This window comes from Trichechus manatus, unplaced genomic scaffold (assembly GCF_000243295.1).
Source record: "Trichechus manatus latirostris isolate Lorelei unplaced genomic scaffold, TriManLat1.0 scaffold00078, whole genome shotgun sequence".
In the NCBI taxonomy this organism is placed as follows: Eukaryota; Metazoa; Chordata; class Mammalia; order Sirenia; family Trichechidae; genus Trichechus; species Trichechus manatus.
In genome coordinates, this window is record NW_004444014.1 from 11,191,744 (window position 1) to 11,207,339 (window position 15,596).

Consider the following 15,596-nt stretch of genomic DNA (forward strand, 5'->3'; position numbering starts at 1 on the left):
CTTTCTTCTTTTTTGATGTGTGCATCTATTGCTATAAACTGTCCTCTGAGGACTCCCTTTGCTGTGTCCCAAAGGTTTTGTATGATGTGTTTTCATTCTCATTTGTTCTAGGAATTTGTTGATTACATCTCTGATTTCTTCTGTTACCCAGTGGTTTTTAAGCAGAGTGTTATTCAGTTTCCATGTAACTGAATTTTTTCCTTGCTCTTCCTTAATTTCTACCTTGATGGCATTGTGATCAGAGAAGATGCTTTGTATTATCTCAATGTTTTGGATTTTGTTGAGGGTTGCTCTGTGGCCTAGGATGTGGTCTATTCTGGAGAAGGTTCCATGTGCATTGGAAAAGAACGTGTACTTTGCAGCTGTTGGGTAGAGTATCTATGAACAACATATCTTTATGGAAGCAGATCGCCAGGCCTTTCTTCTGTGGTGCTGCTGGATGGGTTTGAACTGTCAATCTTTAGGTTAGCAGTGGAGCTCAAACCATTGGTGCCGGCCAGGGACCTATTTGGCCTTCCCTACTGGCTCTTAAAAGTGCCTCAGAAGGGTTACTCTGAGCCCCAGGAAGAAGAAAATCCTAAAAGTGCAACTCCTAGTATCCTTTTATTTTATGCATGACATTTAGAAAATAATCCCACAGAAAAATAAAAAATTAATCCCACTGGCTAAGCATGCCTTTTATCTTATCTTACTTTTATATATTATATATTACATATTATTATTTAATATAAACACTAACCTAGTATACTTTTAAACTGTGAAAATGTAGAAAGGATGAATTCTTCATGTATGTTAAGAAACACAACAGCTGTACACAAGGTTTGTACAAGACATGCAACTACATACAAGGTTTGTTTGCTTTCTACTTTGTTGTGCTGGTTCTGGGATACAGTCTTTCTTCTTAGCTCTAGTGATTGGTTCTGGTTTTCAAGTAGCCCCACATCCTGTGGTAGGAAAAGCTTGAAGCAGTGTCCCTATTGCAATACTAATCCCAGCCTACTTTAGAAACAGCCTCCCATGTATAAGTTATCACTCTCTCTTTGCCTGCCAAGAGGCTTATGTTGCAACCAATCTGACCGTTTTATAAGCATTTAGGAAACGGTGCCAAGCAACAAGATGATGAGCTTTCAATCTTAGTAACAGTCATGCTTCCGCATGCACCCACGACAAAAAGGAAATCAATGAAAGCCTTGATAAGTAAACAGGTAATGCATTGGCCAATTGCCCAACTTGGACACTTTCTTTCATGAGCAGTATTAAAATCTGCAGATTCTCTAAAAAGGCACAGCAAGGATGTTTTGGTGAGGACACAGATCCAGGAGTCTTAAAACTAATGAAAGTAACAATGCTCATGTATTTCCCTTTACTGTTTACAAAGGACTTTCATATACATCACCTCTTAATTTTTCACAAAAAAATGGGGTTAAACTCTTAAAATACAGATAATACAAAATGTTAAAATGAATTTCCCCACAAGAAACAACAAAAAAGTAGGCTGGGGGAAAAAAAAAAGACTGTCATATCTTTTGTGGGGGACCATTATCTCCTTAATATGAAAAGAAAATACTTAATGGAGTAAAATATGGAAAGTGTTAAGAGTGGACTATAGGATACTGGAGACCAGGACAGTGGAGTAAGAAGTTTCATGCTGCTGTCGCCCACAGAAACATCAAAAAAAAAAAAAAAAAAACCAAGTGGAAACTATTAGAACTAACCTTGTCATAACTTTGGTGAACAGTCAGAGGTTCACAGCAACCCAGGGAAAGCTTGTCAAAATGGTAGGAAAGCTTTGTAGGTTTTTGTTACTGGCTCGTGCCCATTCCCACCCTAGCTCAGAAGCTGGCTTAAAGCTGCAGCCTGTGGTTCCAGTTTGGGACGCTGGTTCCTGGTTGGGGAGTGAGCAGAGCACGCCTTATTGACAAATTATTGTGTTTGTCTGTTAGAAGCTGCTGAGTGGCACCTAAACAACTGAAGGAAAGTGTCCATCTCTGTTCTGGGCAGAAAAGCAGCAGGCATAGCTTGAGGTACTGTACAGTGAAGTGAGGCTACCTGGAGTGAAAGAGGGCAATTATGACAAACAGTGGAAGTTTTGGGACCAAGGTCAAAAAGCTGGGGAGACAGGTTTTGTTTTTTTTTTGGAGATTGGGTTATTGAAAGGAGTCCATGTATAATAGAGCCACATGCATGCCCGAAGAAAGGCACAGCTCAGAAAAGACCAGACGAAATTCTAAGTTTTCACATAGGGCTGATTGCTAGGCTCAGTGTTAAGATTGGTTAAGTGTTGAAAGAGTTCCCCAGCACAGAGTCAGTCTGCAAAGACTGCAAGAGGTGTTATTTTTTTCTTCCTGTTGTTTTTCTTTTGTTTGTTTCTTTTTCTTTTTAACTCCTGGTGTGGTAAGTAATCTTTCTGAAAAAAAGCTAGAGTACAGAGGTAAACAGTACTTCCTAGGAACAGAGTAGACCGAGTTCCACATCCAAAAATTCACTAGCTGGGCATGATTTGGTGAGTTCTGCCTTTCTCTCTTCACATTTTACACAAGAAAGGGGAAGAATATCAGCTGTAAGTCTTCTTAAGAGTCAGAGAACAAGGGAAGGGAGAAGAGCCCTTTTACTTCAGGGAAGAACAGCTTAATTCCACTGCTGCATGCCTGGTGTTTTATCAGTCTGGAACAATCATCATTGGGTTGTCACATGACTAAGAGGTAGAAACTCAACCAGTAAGTAAAAAAGTGACAAGACTTCTGTTGCACTGAACAATCCCAGAAGATACTGTCTTCATTTTAATATAAAATGTATCAGATGTACATACATGAATAGAAAAAAACACCAACATATAAAGGATATGCAGCTGTAATAGGCCTTTTTTTCAAGTCAAAAAACTTGGAGATCCAAGGCTACATTAATGCAAATATCTGCTTGTTGCAAGTATACTTTTTGATTAAATTGGCATACATCAAGTACAATTAGAAAGGTTATTTATAACGAAGAAATACATAATTCTGCATCTTAATAGGGATGACAATTATAGCTGATGGTTGCTAATTAACATTACTTCTTTTGCTCTGGGTGTCAGATATTTCCAGCATGATCTTTATTGTTGGCAATGGACACACCTAATTCCGGATGGCACAAAAGGATTAATTATCAGTAACATTTGTGCTCATAACAAATTCCCTTGACAAGCAAATGACAGCCCACTCAGCTCTGCCTTCACAGATCAAGTAGAACTGGTAGGCTCTGACTCAGTCTTATGGCAGGCAAAGTATTTCTTTAACTTTCTTTCAGAGCCAAGGCTCACCAACCCACCCAGTGTTCAGAATATTAGAGAGAAAGCCCCTCCAATCTTCTTTTCAGGTGGAGTGGTATGTGGGGTGTTGCCTGTTTCAGCCAAGCAGAAACGTATGGCACCATTTAGTTCAGCCATACTGCCCTCTTGTGCCAAGATGACCACTATGGTTACTCTTGGACAGCTCAGGGGTGTGTGATCAGTGCTTGACGCCAGAAGCGAAACGGAGAGAAAGAAGCATTGCAGCTCTTAGCCCACAGAACTGTAATGCCCTCCTCACTTGTGCTGTAAATTACATATTTATTTTGTTAGCCTGAGACAGATGAATATTTCTACATACAAAGGTGCCCAGCTAAAACTAGGATACGTGATATTAATGTCCTATGGTCAGTATTATTGAACCTCGAAAGCAATAAACTTTATGAGTTGATAAATATTACATTTGCGACATAGTTAACATTCCTTTACTGTCTCTAGCACTTATTACACATTGTAACCGCAAGTCCACAATACATTATTCATATTTGGGGTGTCACCAAGTGATGGATTGCTGTAGGAGAGGCTGTCCTTTAAATAAATCAACAAATAAAAATGCAAATGTTAACATTTTCAGCCACAACTTTTCCCATTTTGAACGGGGAATGAAAATTTCACTTTACATTGACAGCCAGAAGAGAGAACAATTAGCAGCCTATATACTGTGGAAGAGAAAGATGACTTTGCCAGTCTGGTTTTATCACATGCATAGAGAAAGATATGGAACTCTTCTAGATGTTGGTGCTCTTCAGAGAACAAAGGAAAACCTGCCCCCCAGCAGCATGTGGTCAACCCCCACTCTCTTTTTTGAGTCTTGAAAATATTCTCGGAACTTAGGAGTGGAAGGGGAAGGGTTTTTACTCTTGCTCTCCTCAGTGCCTTCAAAGGTTTGTTGAGATGAAAAACAAGCTTTTTTTCTCTTGCATTAAGAGTTTGCTGGGAACTGAAAAGTAGTCTATAAAAATGCCTTTTCTACACTTTGAAATGAAAATAATTCAAATAATCCTGATTCTGAAATCTGGAAAGCAACCACTGTGCCTTCCCAGTAACTGATTTTCATAGCACTGAGTCTTTTTTTTTTTTTTTAACTCTGCATTTTGTAGAACAGATCCATAATATGCCAGCGTGCATTTCTAAGGAGAAAATCTGATGTGCTATACATTGTTTTATTTAGCAAAATGCTCATTATTAAGAAGTTTCTAGTAACCTATATTTAGCTGATCTACAGTATTAAGGTCTAACAGATAAAGAAGCCTCTTTTTAAGGTCCATAAGTATGAATCTTCACAGCAGTTTTAACCTGGGCCTGTAAAACTCTACAAAGCAGATATGGTCCATTCAGAAAACGTGTGCTGAGGATGTTCTACAAAACCCTTACTAGGAAAACATTTTACTCTTCTTTTTCACGCTTATCTCTAAACTGAAATGCAACCATCAAAAACACATTACAATAGTATTAAAAAATCTCATTTTAATCTTCAACAATAGGAAAATTCACTATTGAGACTGAAAATCCAGTTTACTGCCTCCAAATGAATCCCTCAAGGTGACCTAGGAGACAGCCTTTTGAGCACAAGTGTTCAGCCACAATGTTAGGCAGCACAAAGAAGAAACCTCATCAACATTTCAGAATCACTACTCACTTTGGGACATTGTCAAAATGTCAACAATGGTAGCATTAAAAAATATGTTTAAAAAAAAAAAAAAGGAGTACTAGAGAAGGAATGTGGTAACTAGTTAAATTTTCTTTTGAATGGGAGTAGCCTTGGGAATGGGGAGGTTATCATTGTCAAGTATTATGATATTTAAGATTATGGCTTTGGAGTCTGTAACACAGGCTCTGCCTCTTATTACCGGTGTGAATCAAATCACTCAATTTCTCTGAGCCTTAGTTTCCTAATTTTTAAAATAGGGATGATAGTAGTACCACCTCATAAGGTTGTGATGTAGGTTAAGTTAGATAATGTACATCAAGAGCTTGGCACAGTGCTAGGCACAGAGTAGAGGCTTAATAGATGGCAGCCATTATTATTATCCTCTGTGATAAGACCATTTCATACAAGTTATTTAAGATGTTCACCCTTCCAAATCCAGAATTGAAGGCACAGCAAGAGCCATGACTAGAATGAATACTGGTCCTTAAAGATGCCTAGAGCTGGTTTCTGTGGGACAGTATTTCTGTAGGCATGCAAGTACAGAGAACAACTCTTTGGAGGAGGAAGAGATGATGTTTCTTTCTCTTCTGAAGTTAAAGCAAACAAAAAGAATAAATTTTAAAATACATCTTTAAGATTACCAGACTTGAGATGAACAATTTAGACATTTTTTAATTTGCAAAGCTGACTGGACTTCGAATTAAGTACAAATTATGTCTTAAGTATCTATAGTCATCTAATTTAAGATGCTAGGAATTTAAGTGGTCAAAACCAATCAGATCCCCAAGGAAACATAAACCAAGTCCTTTTGGTATTGCTGTTTATATATTTAGCTTCAAATGCATAATACAGGAGTTAACTTATTAGATATGAGAAATTTTAAATAACATGTTTCTTTCCCTGACTCCAAAAAAGGCTGATAAAATCACTAACCCCTGAGATGTCTCTGGTTTAATTAAATGTTGACAGTCTTTTAACTGTAGCACAAAAGAAATAATAATTCTCTATATCAGTTAGTTAGTTAGCCTAAGTGTATAACCATTCCATGAAAAACTGGGAAGGATCTGCTGCAAAGGAGATTTTCCAATGAAGGATAGGGTTAGCTTGGAGCTTCTACGGAAATATTTGCCAATTACCATTACCAGTTAAGAAAGCCCGTGTATAAAGAAAAGGGCTCCATGTAGTTCAATCTGGTCAAATCTACATGCTTCAAAATAAGGGCCTCTCTCTTGAATAAGGACTATTAAGAATTCTCAAAACTTTTTCCATTCCTTATTAAATGAACCTCAAAAAATGCTTTCATCTGGAAAATGTTAAACCAAAGAGTCCCTGAAGCTTACCGGGAGGTGTCTTGTTGGAATGATGATGTGGCCGCAATTACAAGCTCCTTTTGGCTTCCTGTTGGCATAGGAGATGTGGACGCATCTTTTCTAACTCCTGCCATTGTATCTGTATGAACAATAAAAAGGAAATAATTCTGATATTCAATGAAAGAAAATGGAAAAGTCCATTCTGGGATAACCAGAGATTATAGGAATGCCTAAGCTTCAAAGGTAAGCCATTAGTCTTACCTGAAATGAAATAATGTCAGATAGACAACTCAGTGAGTTGTTTTGATTTGGTAAACAACAGAGATCCACACTACTTTGGTTTAATAAAGCACATGTATACAATAACAAACAAACTAGAGATTTTGGTTTTAAACGTGATAACCTGTCATATTCCTGCTGATTTGGGTTTACCGTGAAAATGCCCCAAAATGTAGGTTGTTTTATTTTGTTCCTTTTAACTATCAAAAGAAAAGAACTTCTCTATCTCTGGCAACATAGAAAATTCTAGCACTTTGTACCTCCAAGTCCCCCAAATTAAATTTCTCCCCCTCAAAAAACTTTCAGGGTACACACATAAATCTTGAATGTTTCTTTTAAAGAGCACAATGATGGCCTAAAACAGCTGTTTTTTTGGAAAAGATACTCAAACTAACTATTCATTCTACGGCCACAGGCAAGTTCCTAAGCAAGAGTTTATCTTCCTAAACTACCAGCTGATTTGGCCTCTGCTTTTTTATACAAGCAATATTTAGTTGAAAAAAATTACTTTCTCTTCTGGAGTGCTAAATAAAAGATGGCATGGACAGAATAATTTTTTAAAATTTATTATTATTACCTTCCAAACAACAAAAAATATCCTTCTTCATCTTAGAAGATTACAAGAATGTCATTCACGATTTTTGGGGGGTTCTTGGAAAACTGTTGCCCAGACTGCTTAAAGAAGTTATTTGAGAAGCTCAACTCTTTCTTTGAGGAAAGGGTGAGCATTCAAAATAACATGAAGACAGCACTGAAATGTTGAGAATACCAGGCCCTAAAATGCCAAGAGTACAGGATACTAATTCTGGGAATGGTCTGTTTTAGGTCTTGACCAGAGAAAATCAGGCCTAGAGAAGGCCAGAGTCTTACATTTTCAGAGATCAGCATCAAAACACTCTATCTTTGGTATTCAGAAGCTATATTCTTTTTTAAAAAAATAATATTTTATTGTGTTTAAGGTGAAAGTTTATACAGCAAATTAGGTTCCCATTAGGTTCCAGTCTCTACACAAATTATTCAGTGACATTGGTTACATTTTTCACAATGTGTCATCATTCTCATTCATTCCGTTCTGGTTGTTCTGTTTCTAATACTCTAGTTTCCTTTTCCCTTCACTTTCTCATCTTTGCTTTAGAGTAATTTTTGGCCATTTGGTCTCAGATAGATGATATTTAAAGGAGCTAATTACTCACCAGTGATATTCTTTATTTTACGAGTCAATCTGTTACTTAGGTAAAAGCTCACCTCAAGGGATAATTCCATTTTAAAGTTTAAAGTGTATCTCAGGGTGATAGTCTCAGGGAGTTCTCTAGTCTTAACTGGTCCAGTGAATCAGGACTTTTTACATCCAGGGATGTGTAAGGTGGGTAGGGGAATACACTCTCGAGAATGCAGGCACTTACTGTCTTTGGTGATGGGAAAGGTAGCATCGAATGTGGGTGAAGTGCACACAGCGTGACCAAGGTGATGTCACTAAGAAGTTCACAAGAGAAAAGGATGTTTTTGATAAAAGATATGACAAATATTATTTTGCAACAACAACCAAAAAATATGTGTGTAGTTACACAAATATGTATATAGGCATATATGTGTATGGGTATGAATATGTGGGTATATATGTGTGCACAGATGGATGAATCTATAGGCATATGTATATACAGGTATGTATGTGCATCCATGTATACCCACATACATATATATAATAAACCATATAGGGGACACAGTGATAGATATTTCTCAGACATAACCAAACACCTCACAAATTGGTTTTCTGCGTTTAGAGGCTTACGACCGTAGTCTTGTGGGACAACTCAGTTAATTGGCATAATATTGTTCATAAAGTGTATCTTCTACATTTCAATGTACTGAGTAGTGTCCAGGGTGTTAAAAGCTTGTGAGCAGCCATCTATGATACAACTGTTGGTCTCTACTAGTCTGGAACAAGAGAGAAAGCAGCAAACCAAAGATTCAGAGAAGAAAGTAGTCTATAGGACTAATAGTCTACACAAACCACAGCCTCAACTCTCCTGAGACCAGGAGAACTATATGGTGCCTGGCTACCACTACCAACCATTCTAATCAGGGCTACAATAGATGGATCCTGACAGAATGGGAGAAAAATATGGAATAGAACCCAAAAGCTATATTCTTAATATAGACTGTTGTCTATTATGTATAGATGTAAAACCAGCTGTTTAAATGCACAATTCAGCTCTCACTGTATACACAAACCTGTGGGGCCATCAACCCAAACAACTACATACTCATACCAGACATAAACTCTAGCACGCAATAGAGTTCATTCAGTCAGTAAGTATTTACTGAGTACCTAATTATGGGCAAGGGCCAGCACCAGGATTAAACTTAGGCATAGTTTATGGGAAGGTGTGAGAGTAAGAAAATGAGACACAGGCCAGTAAAGAAACATAAATAACACAAGGCAATATAAGACAATAATATGTGCCAGGCACCTTTCTAAGCTCTTTATATATATTATTTGTTTTTTAAGAAAAACAGCTTCACTGAGATATAATTTACCCATTTTAAGCATACAGTTTGATAAATAGTAGTACATATATAGATACAGCTGTGAAATCATGACCATAATCCAGGTTTTAAAAGAAGTTTTCATTTATTCTTACAAACAAATTTTACAACACTTCCTCACTCCAAAAAGTTCCCTCACACCCATCTGCAGTCAATCCTTGCTCCCTATCTGGGTCTGCTCCTACTCCCCTCCAGCTCTATCTCTATAAATTGCCTTTTCATGAAATTATTTTTATCATCGAAAAAACTCTTTGCAATAGACACTATTTTTATATATAATTTACAAATAAGGAAAATAAGTCATAGAAGAGTACATGACCTGCCCAAGGTCACAATGCTAGTAATGATAGAGCCAGTATTTGTGTCCAGACAGTCTGATGTCAGAGTTTTCACAATTATACTATACTGTTGTAATAAATGCTATAAAAAGTCTGAGGAATTCAGAAGTGGGAAAGATCACTTCTGGCTATAGGATTAGGGAAGATTTAATGCAAGATATGAAATTTTGATAAGGAATGAGGACAGAGAAACATACATTAGCAAAAGCGTTAACAAGCTCAAGGCTAAATATTTAATTTATTCAGGAAATATTTATTGAACATCACTGTATCCTTGTACCTTCTAATCGCTTTAAATCACTCTACATGCATTATCTCATTAATCCATACAACCATCTTTAAATTATATCACTGTCCTCATTTTATAGATAAGGAAGCAAAAACTTTGAAAAGGTCAAGCAGCATGTTCAGTATTACACAGCTAGTTAGTACTGGGCTGTGTTTTGAATGCACCCAAAGTCTCTTTGACTCTGTATTACAAACTCTTAACCATTATGTTCCATGGCCTCAAAAATATAACAAAATGACAACAACAATAACAAAAGAAAACCTTTTATCTGCCTCAATTCTCTGCTCCACTCTACTCTAAATTCTGCCACAAGATTAACTGGTCTTTGGTTAATCTTGTGGCAGAATTTAGAATAGAGTGGAGCAGAGGATTGAGGCAGATAAAAGCAGTTTACTATTAATACAATTGTCTGGGTAGAATTCTGGCGGATGTAAGGGGAAATTTAAATGGGCAAATAGGAGTAGAAACAATTGAAAGGGATTTGTGACTAACTGGCTGTAAGAAAGAAGGGTGAGGTGTGAGGGAAGAAGAAATGCCCAGTAGCAATAGAATATAAATATATTTTCAGTCACTATCACAGAAGCCACCACTCGTCTGTCAGTTTGTTGTACTGTGGTGGCTTGCGTGTTGCTGTGATGCTGGAAGCTATGTCACTGGTATTTCAAATACCACAAGGTTACCCAGGATGGACAGGTTTCAGCTGAGTTTCCAGACTGAGACAGACAAGGAAGAAGGACTTGGCAATCTGCTTCTAAAAAAACTGGTCACTGAAAACCTTATGAACAGCAGAGGAACATTGTCTAATATAGTATCAGAAGATGAGCCCCACAGGTTGGAAGTCACTCAAAAGACAACTGGGGAAGAGGTGCCTCCTCAAAGCAGAGTAGACCTTAATGACGGGGATGGAGTAAAGCTTTTGGCACCTTCATTTGCTTAAGTGGCATGCCTCAAAATGAGAAAAAAAAAACAGCTACAAACATCGGTTAATAGTCAGAATGTGGAAAGCACGAAGTATGAGTCTAGGAACACTGAAGTTGTCAAAAATGAAATGGATCGCTTGATGATAGATATCCTAGGTATTAGAGAGCTGAAATGGACTGGTACTGGCTATTGTGAATCAGATAATCATATGCTCTACTATGCCAGGAATGACAAATTGAAGAGGAATGACATCACATTCATTGTCAAAAAGAACATTTCAAGATCTATCCTGAAGTACAACTCTGTCAGGGGTAGGATAATATCCATACGCCTACAAGGAAGATCAGTTAATACGACTATTATTCAAACTTACACACCGACCACTAATGCCAAAGATGAAGAAACTGAAGATTTTTACCAACTTTTGCAGTCTGAAATTGATCAAACATGCAATCAAGATGCATTCATAATTACTGGTGATTGGAACGTGGAAGTTGGGAACAAAGACGAAAGATCAGTACTTGGAAAATATGGCCTTGGTGACAGAAATGATGCTGGAGATTGCATGATATAATTTTGCAAGACCAATGACCTATTCACTGGAAATAGCTTTTTTCAGCAACGTAAACAGCGGCTACACCCATAGACCTTGCCAGATGGAATACACAAGAATCAAACAGACTACATCTGTGGGAAGAGTTGATGGAGAAGCTCAATATCATTAGTCAGAACAAGGCCAAAGGCAGACCGTGGAACAGACCATCAATTGCTCCTATGCAAGTTCAAGTTGAAGCTGAAGAAAATTAAAACAAGTCCATGAGAGCCAAAGTACGATCTTGTGTATATTCCACCTGAATTTAGAGACCATCTCAAGAACAGATTTGATGCACTGAACACTAATGACCAAAGACCAGATGAGTTGTGGGATGAATCAAGGACATCATACATGAAGAAAGCAAAAGGTTATTAAAAAGACGGGGAAGAAAGAACAGAATGGATGTCAGAAGAGACTATGAAAGTTGCTCTTGAACATAGAGTAGCTAAAGTGAATGGAGAAATGATGAAGTAAAAGAGATGGACAGAAGATTTCAAAGGGAGGCTTGAGAAGACAAAGTAAAGTATTACAATGAAACGTGCAAAGACCTGGAGTTAGAAAACCAAAAGAGAAGAATGCACTCTGCATTTTTCAAGCTGAAAGAACTGAAGAAAAAATTCAAGCCTCAAATTGCAATATTGAAAAATTCTACAGGCAAAATATTGAATGACACAGGAAGCATCAAAAGAAGATGGAAGGAATACACAGAGTCACTGTACCAAAAAGAACTGGTCGATGTTCAGCCATTTCAGGAGGAAGCATATGATCAAGAACTGATGGTACTGAAGGAAGAAATCCAAGCTGCACTGAAGGCACTGGTAAAAAACAAGGCTCCAGGAATTGATGGAATACCAAATCAGATGTTTCAACACATGGATGCAACGTTGGAAGGGCTCACTCATCTATGCCAAGAAATTTGGAAGACAGCTACCTGGTGAACCAACTAGAAGAGATTCCTATCTGTGCCCATTCCAAAGAAGGTAATCTAATGGAATGTGGAAATTATGGAACAATGTCATTAATATCACTCGCAAGTAAAATTGTGGCGAATTAAAAAAAACAAAAACGGTTGCAGCAGTACATGAAGAGGGAACTGCCAGAAATTCAAGTTGAATTGAGATCAGTATGTGGAAAGAGGGATATCACTGCTGATGTTAGATGGATCTTGTTTCAAAGCAAACGATACCAGAAAGATGTTTACCTATGTTTCATTGACTATGCAAAGGCATTCGACTGTGTGGGTCATAGCAAATTATGGATAACGTTGCGAAGAATAAGAATTCCAGAACACATAATTGTGCTCATGAGGAACCTGTACATAGACCAAGAGGCAGTCATTTGAACAGAAGAAACAGATACTGCGTGGTTTAATATCAGAAAATGTGTGCGCCAGAGTTGTATCCATACTTCATTCAATCTGTATGCTGAGCAAATAATCCGAGAAACTGGACTTTATGAAGAAGAATGTGGCATCAGGATTGGAGGAAGACTCATTAACAACCTATGATATGCAGATGACACAACCCTGTTTTTGGAAAGTGAAGAGGACTTGAAGCACTTACTGATGAAGATCAAAGACTACAGCTTTCAATATGGATTGCACCTCAACATAAAGAAAACAAAATCCTCACAACTGGACCAATATAAGTAATATCATGAAAAATGGAGAAAATATTGAAGTTGTAAAGGATTTTATTTTACTGGATCCACAATCATTGCAATGGAAGCAGCAGTCAAGAAATCAAACGACAAATTACAACAGGCAAATCTGCTGCAAAAGATCTCTTTAAAGTGTTAAAAAGCAAAGAGATCACTTTGAGGACTAAGGTGTACCTGATCCAAGCCATGGTATTCTCAATCAACACATATGCATGTGAAATCTGGACAATGAATAAGGACAACCGAAGAAGAATTGATGCCTTTGTATTATGGTGTTGGTGAAGAATATTGAATATACCATGGACTGACAGAAGAATGAACAAGTCTGTCTTGGAAGAAGTATAGCCAGAATGCTCCTTAGAAGTGAGGAGGGTGAGACTTCATCATTTCATTTCACATACTGTGGACATGTTATCAGGAGGTACCAGTCTCTGGAGAAGGACATCATGCTTGGTAAAGTAGAGAGTCAGCAAAAAAGAGGAAGACCCTCAACGAGATAGACTGACACAGTGGCTGCCAACAATGGGCTCAAGTATTGCAATGATTGTGAGGATGGTGCAGGACTGGGTAGTGTTTCGTTCTGGTGTACATAGGATCACTATGAGTTGGAACCAACTTAACAGCACCTAACAACAACATCTCAGAAGACATGAACATTAGAAACTCAGTCTTAATTTTCCTGTTTTGATGCTTCTGTCGAAAGTTTGGTTGAGACAACTGACACTTGATGGGGACAATTTAAGGAAAGAATTCTTAACGGAGGGTTCAGGGACCTCTATAAAATCCACAGATGGACTTCAGCACTGTATGAATTCCTCATAATTACAGGGACAACAATGCAACAATGTGCTTTTTTTTTTTTTTTTTGGGTAACAATCCAGGGTCTATGGCTTTTATCAAATTCTCAAAGGGGATGGGACTCCAAAAAGATTAAGAATGATTTCTAAGGCATAGGGAAAGTATAATTATTTCTTTTTCTTAATTCTCTAAGCTCTATTCCTTATTAAGTTTCCAGAAAGCTACATACCTTCCCGTCGAGTCGATTCCGACTCATAGTAACCCTACAGGACAGAGTAGAACTGCCCCAGAGGGTTTCTAAGGAGTAGCTGGTGGATTTGAACTATTGACCTTTTGGTTAGCAGCCGGACTCTTAACCACTGTGCCACCAGGGCTCCAATAATTATATACAGTTCTGCATATACATAGACCTATATATTCCTATATATTTACACACATGCACACACTGTATAAAAAGAATATATATGCTTTTTAAAGATAAAAGTGCTGATAATATCCATTAACCATTGCCAAACCCAAGGTTCTGAAGGTTTACTCCTACGTTTTGTTCTAAGAGTTTATGATTTTGCTCTTATATTTAGGCTATTGATCCATTTTGAGTTAATTTTTGTATATGGTTTGAGGTAAGGGTTGTTAATTTCAAAATGTCTTATTTTACTTTCAATTTAAAAAAATTTATTGTGGCAAAATATATATAACAAACATTTGCCAATTCAACAATTTTTACATGTACAATTCAGTGACATTGATTATGTTCACCATGTTGTGCAACCATCACCACTGTTTCTAAATTATCCCATAATCATTAAAAGAAACTCAGTGCCCCCTAAGCAAAAACTTCCCCTTTCCCCTTCTCTCCCAACCCTGGTAACCACCAATAAACTGTGGTCTCTATACATTTGCCTATTTCATATAAATGGGACCATACCATATTTGTCCTTTTGTGACTTATTTCACATAGCATAATGTCTTCTCTTTTTAATATAGGCATTTCAATAGATGCAGAAAAAAAGTTTCATGAAATTCAACACTATTTATGACAAAAACTCTCAGCAAAGAAGGAGGAAACTTTTTCAAGCTGATAAGTGGCATTTACATAAAACTACAGCTAAAATCATACCTAAGGGTGAAAGACTGTTTTCTCTGTGAGATAGAGAACAAAGCATGGAAGTCTACTTTTACCATTTTATTCAACATTGTGACCCACTGCCATCAAGTAGGTTCTGACTCACAGCAACCCTGTAGGACAGAGTAGAACTGCCCCATAGAGTTTCCAAGGCTGTCAATCTTTATGAAAGCAGACTGCCACATCTTTCTCCCACAGAGCAGCTCGTGGGTTGGAAACTTTTGGTTAGCAGCCAAGTGTTTAACCACTGCACCATCAAGGTTTGGTAAAGTAGAAGGTCAATGAAAAAGAGGAAGACGCTCAACAAGATAGACTGACATAGTGGCTGCAACAATGGGCTCAAATATAGCAATGACTGTGAGGATGGTGCAGGACCAGGAAGTGTTTTGTTCTGTTGTACGTTTGCTATGAGTTGGAACTGACTCAATGGCACCTAACAACAACAATAGCATTCAATAAAATAAAATACAAGCCAGTATAATAAAACAAGAAAGAGAAATACAAGCCATAAAGATCAGAAAAGAAGAAGTAATACCACCATTATTAGCAGATAATACAAAAGTCTAAGGATTCCCAAATCCAATCATCATCTAATCTCTAATATCTACAAGATACTGCAAAACCTCAACAACAAAAAGACAAATAACCCAATTAAAAAACGGGCAAAGGATATGAACAGGCACTTCGCCAAAGAAGACATTCAGGCAGCCAACAGACACATGAAGAAATGCTCACGATCATTAGCCATTAGAGAAATG

General features: G+C 37.5%; 1 protein-coding gene across 6 annotated transcripts in view; it reads right to left on the reverse strand.

Moving 5' to 3' along the window:
- The window catches only part of KIAA1328 (KIAA1328 ortholog), a 354,269-nt gene that overhangs the window by 56,411 nt on the left and 282,262 nt on the right, over positions 1-15,596 (reverse strand). For 3 of the 6 annotated variants that reach the window (XM_004380903.2, XM_023735436.1, XM_023735437.1), the window contains one exon: positions 6,317-6,425. In XM_004380903.2, the coding sequence (XP_004380960.1) occupies positions 6,317-6,425 (109 nt within the window). Of the gene's footprint in view, positions 1-6,302; positions 6,426-7,968; positions 8,039-15,596 lie in introns of those variants that run through there. The other 3 variants (XR_002824780.1, XR_002824781.1, XM_023735439.1) reach the window with 2 other exon arrangements.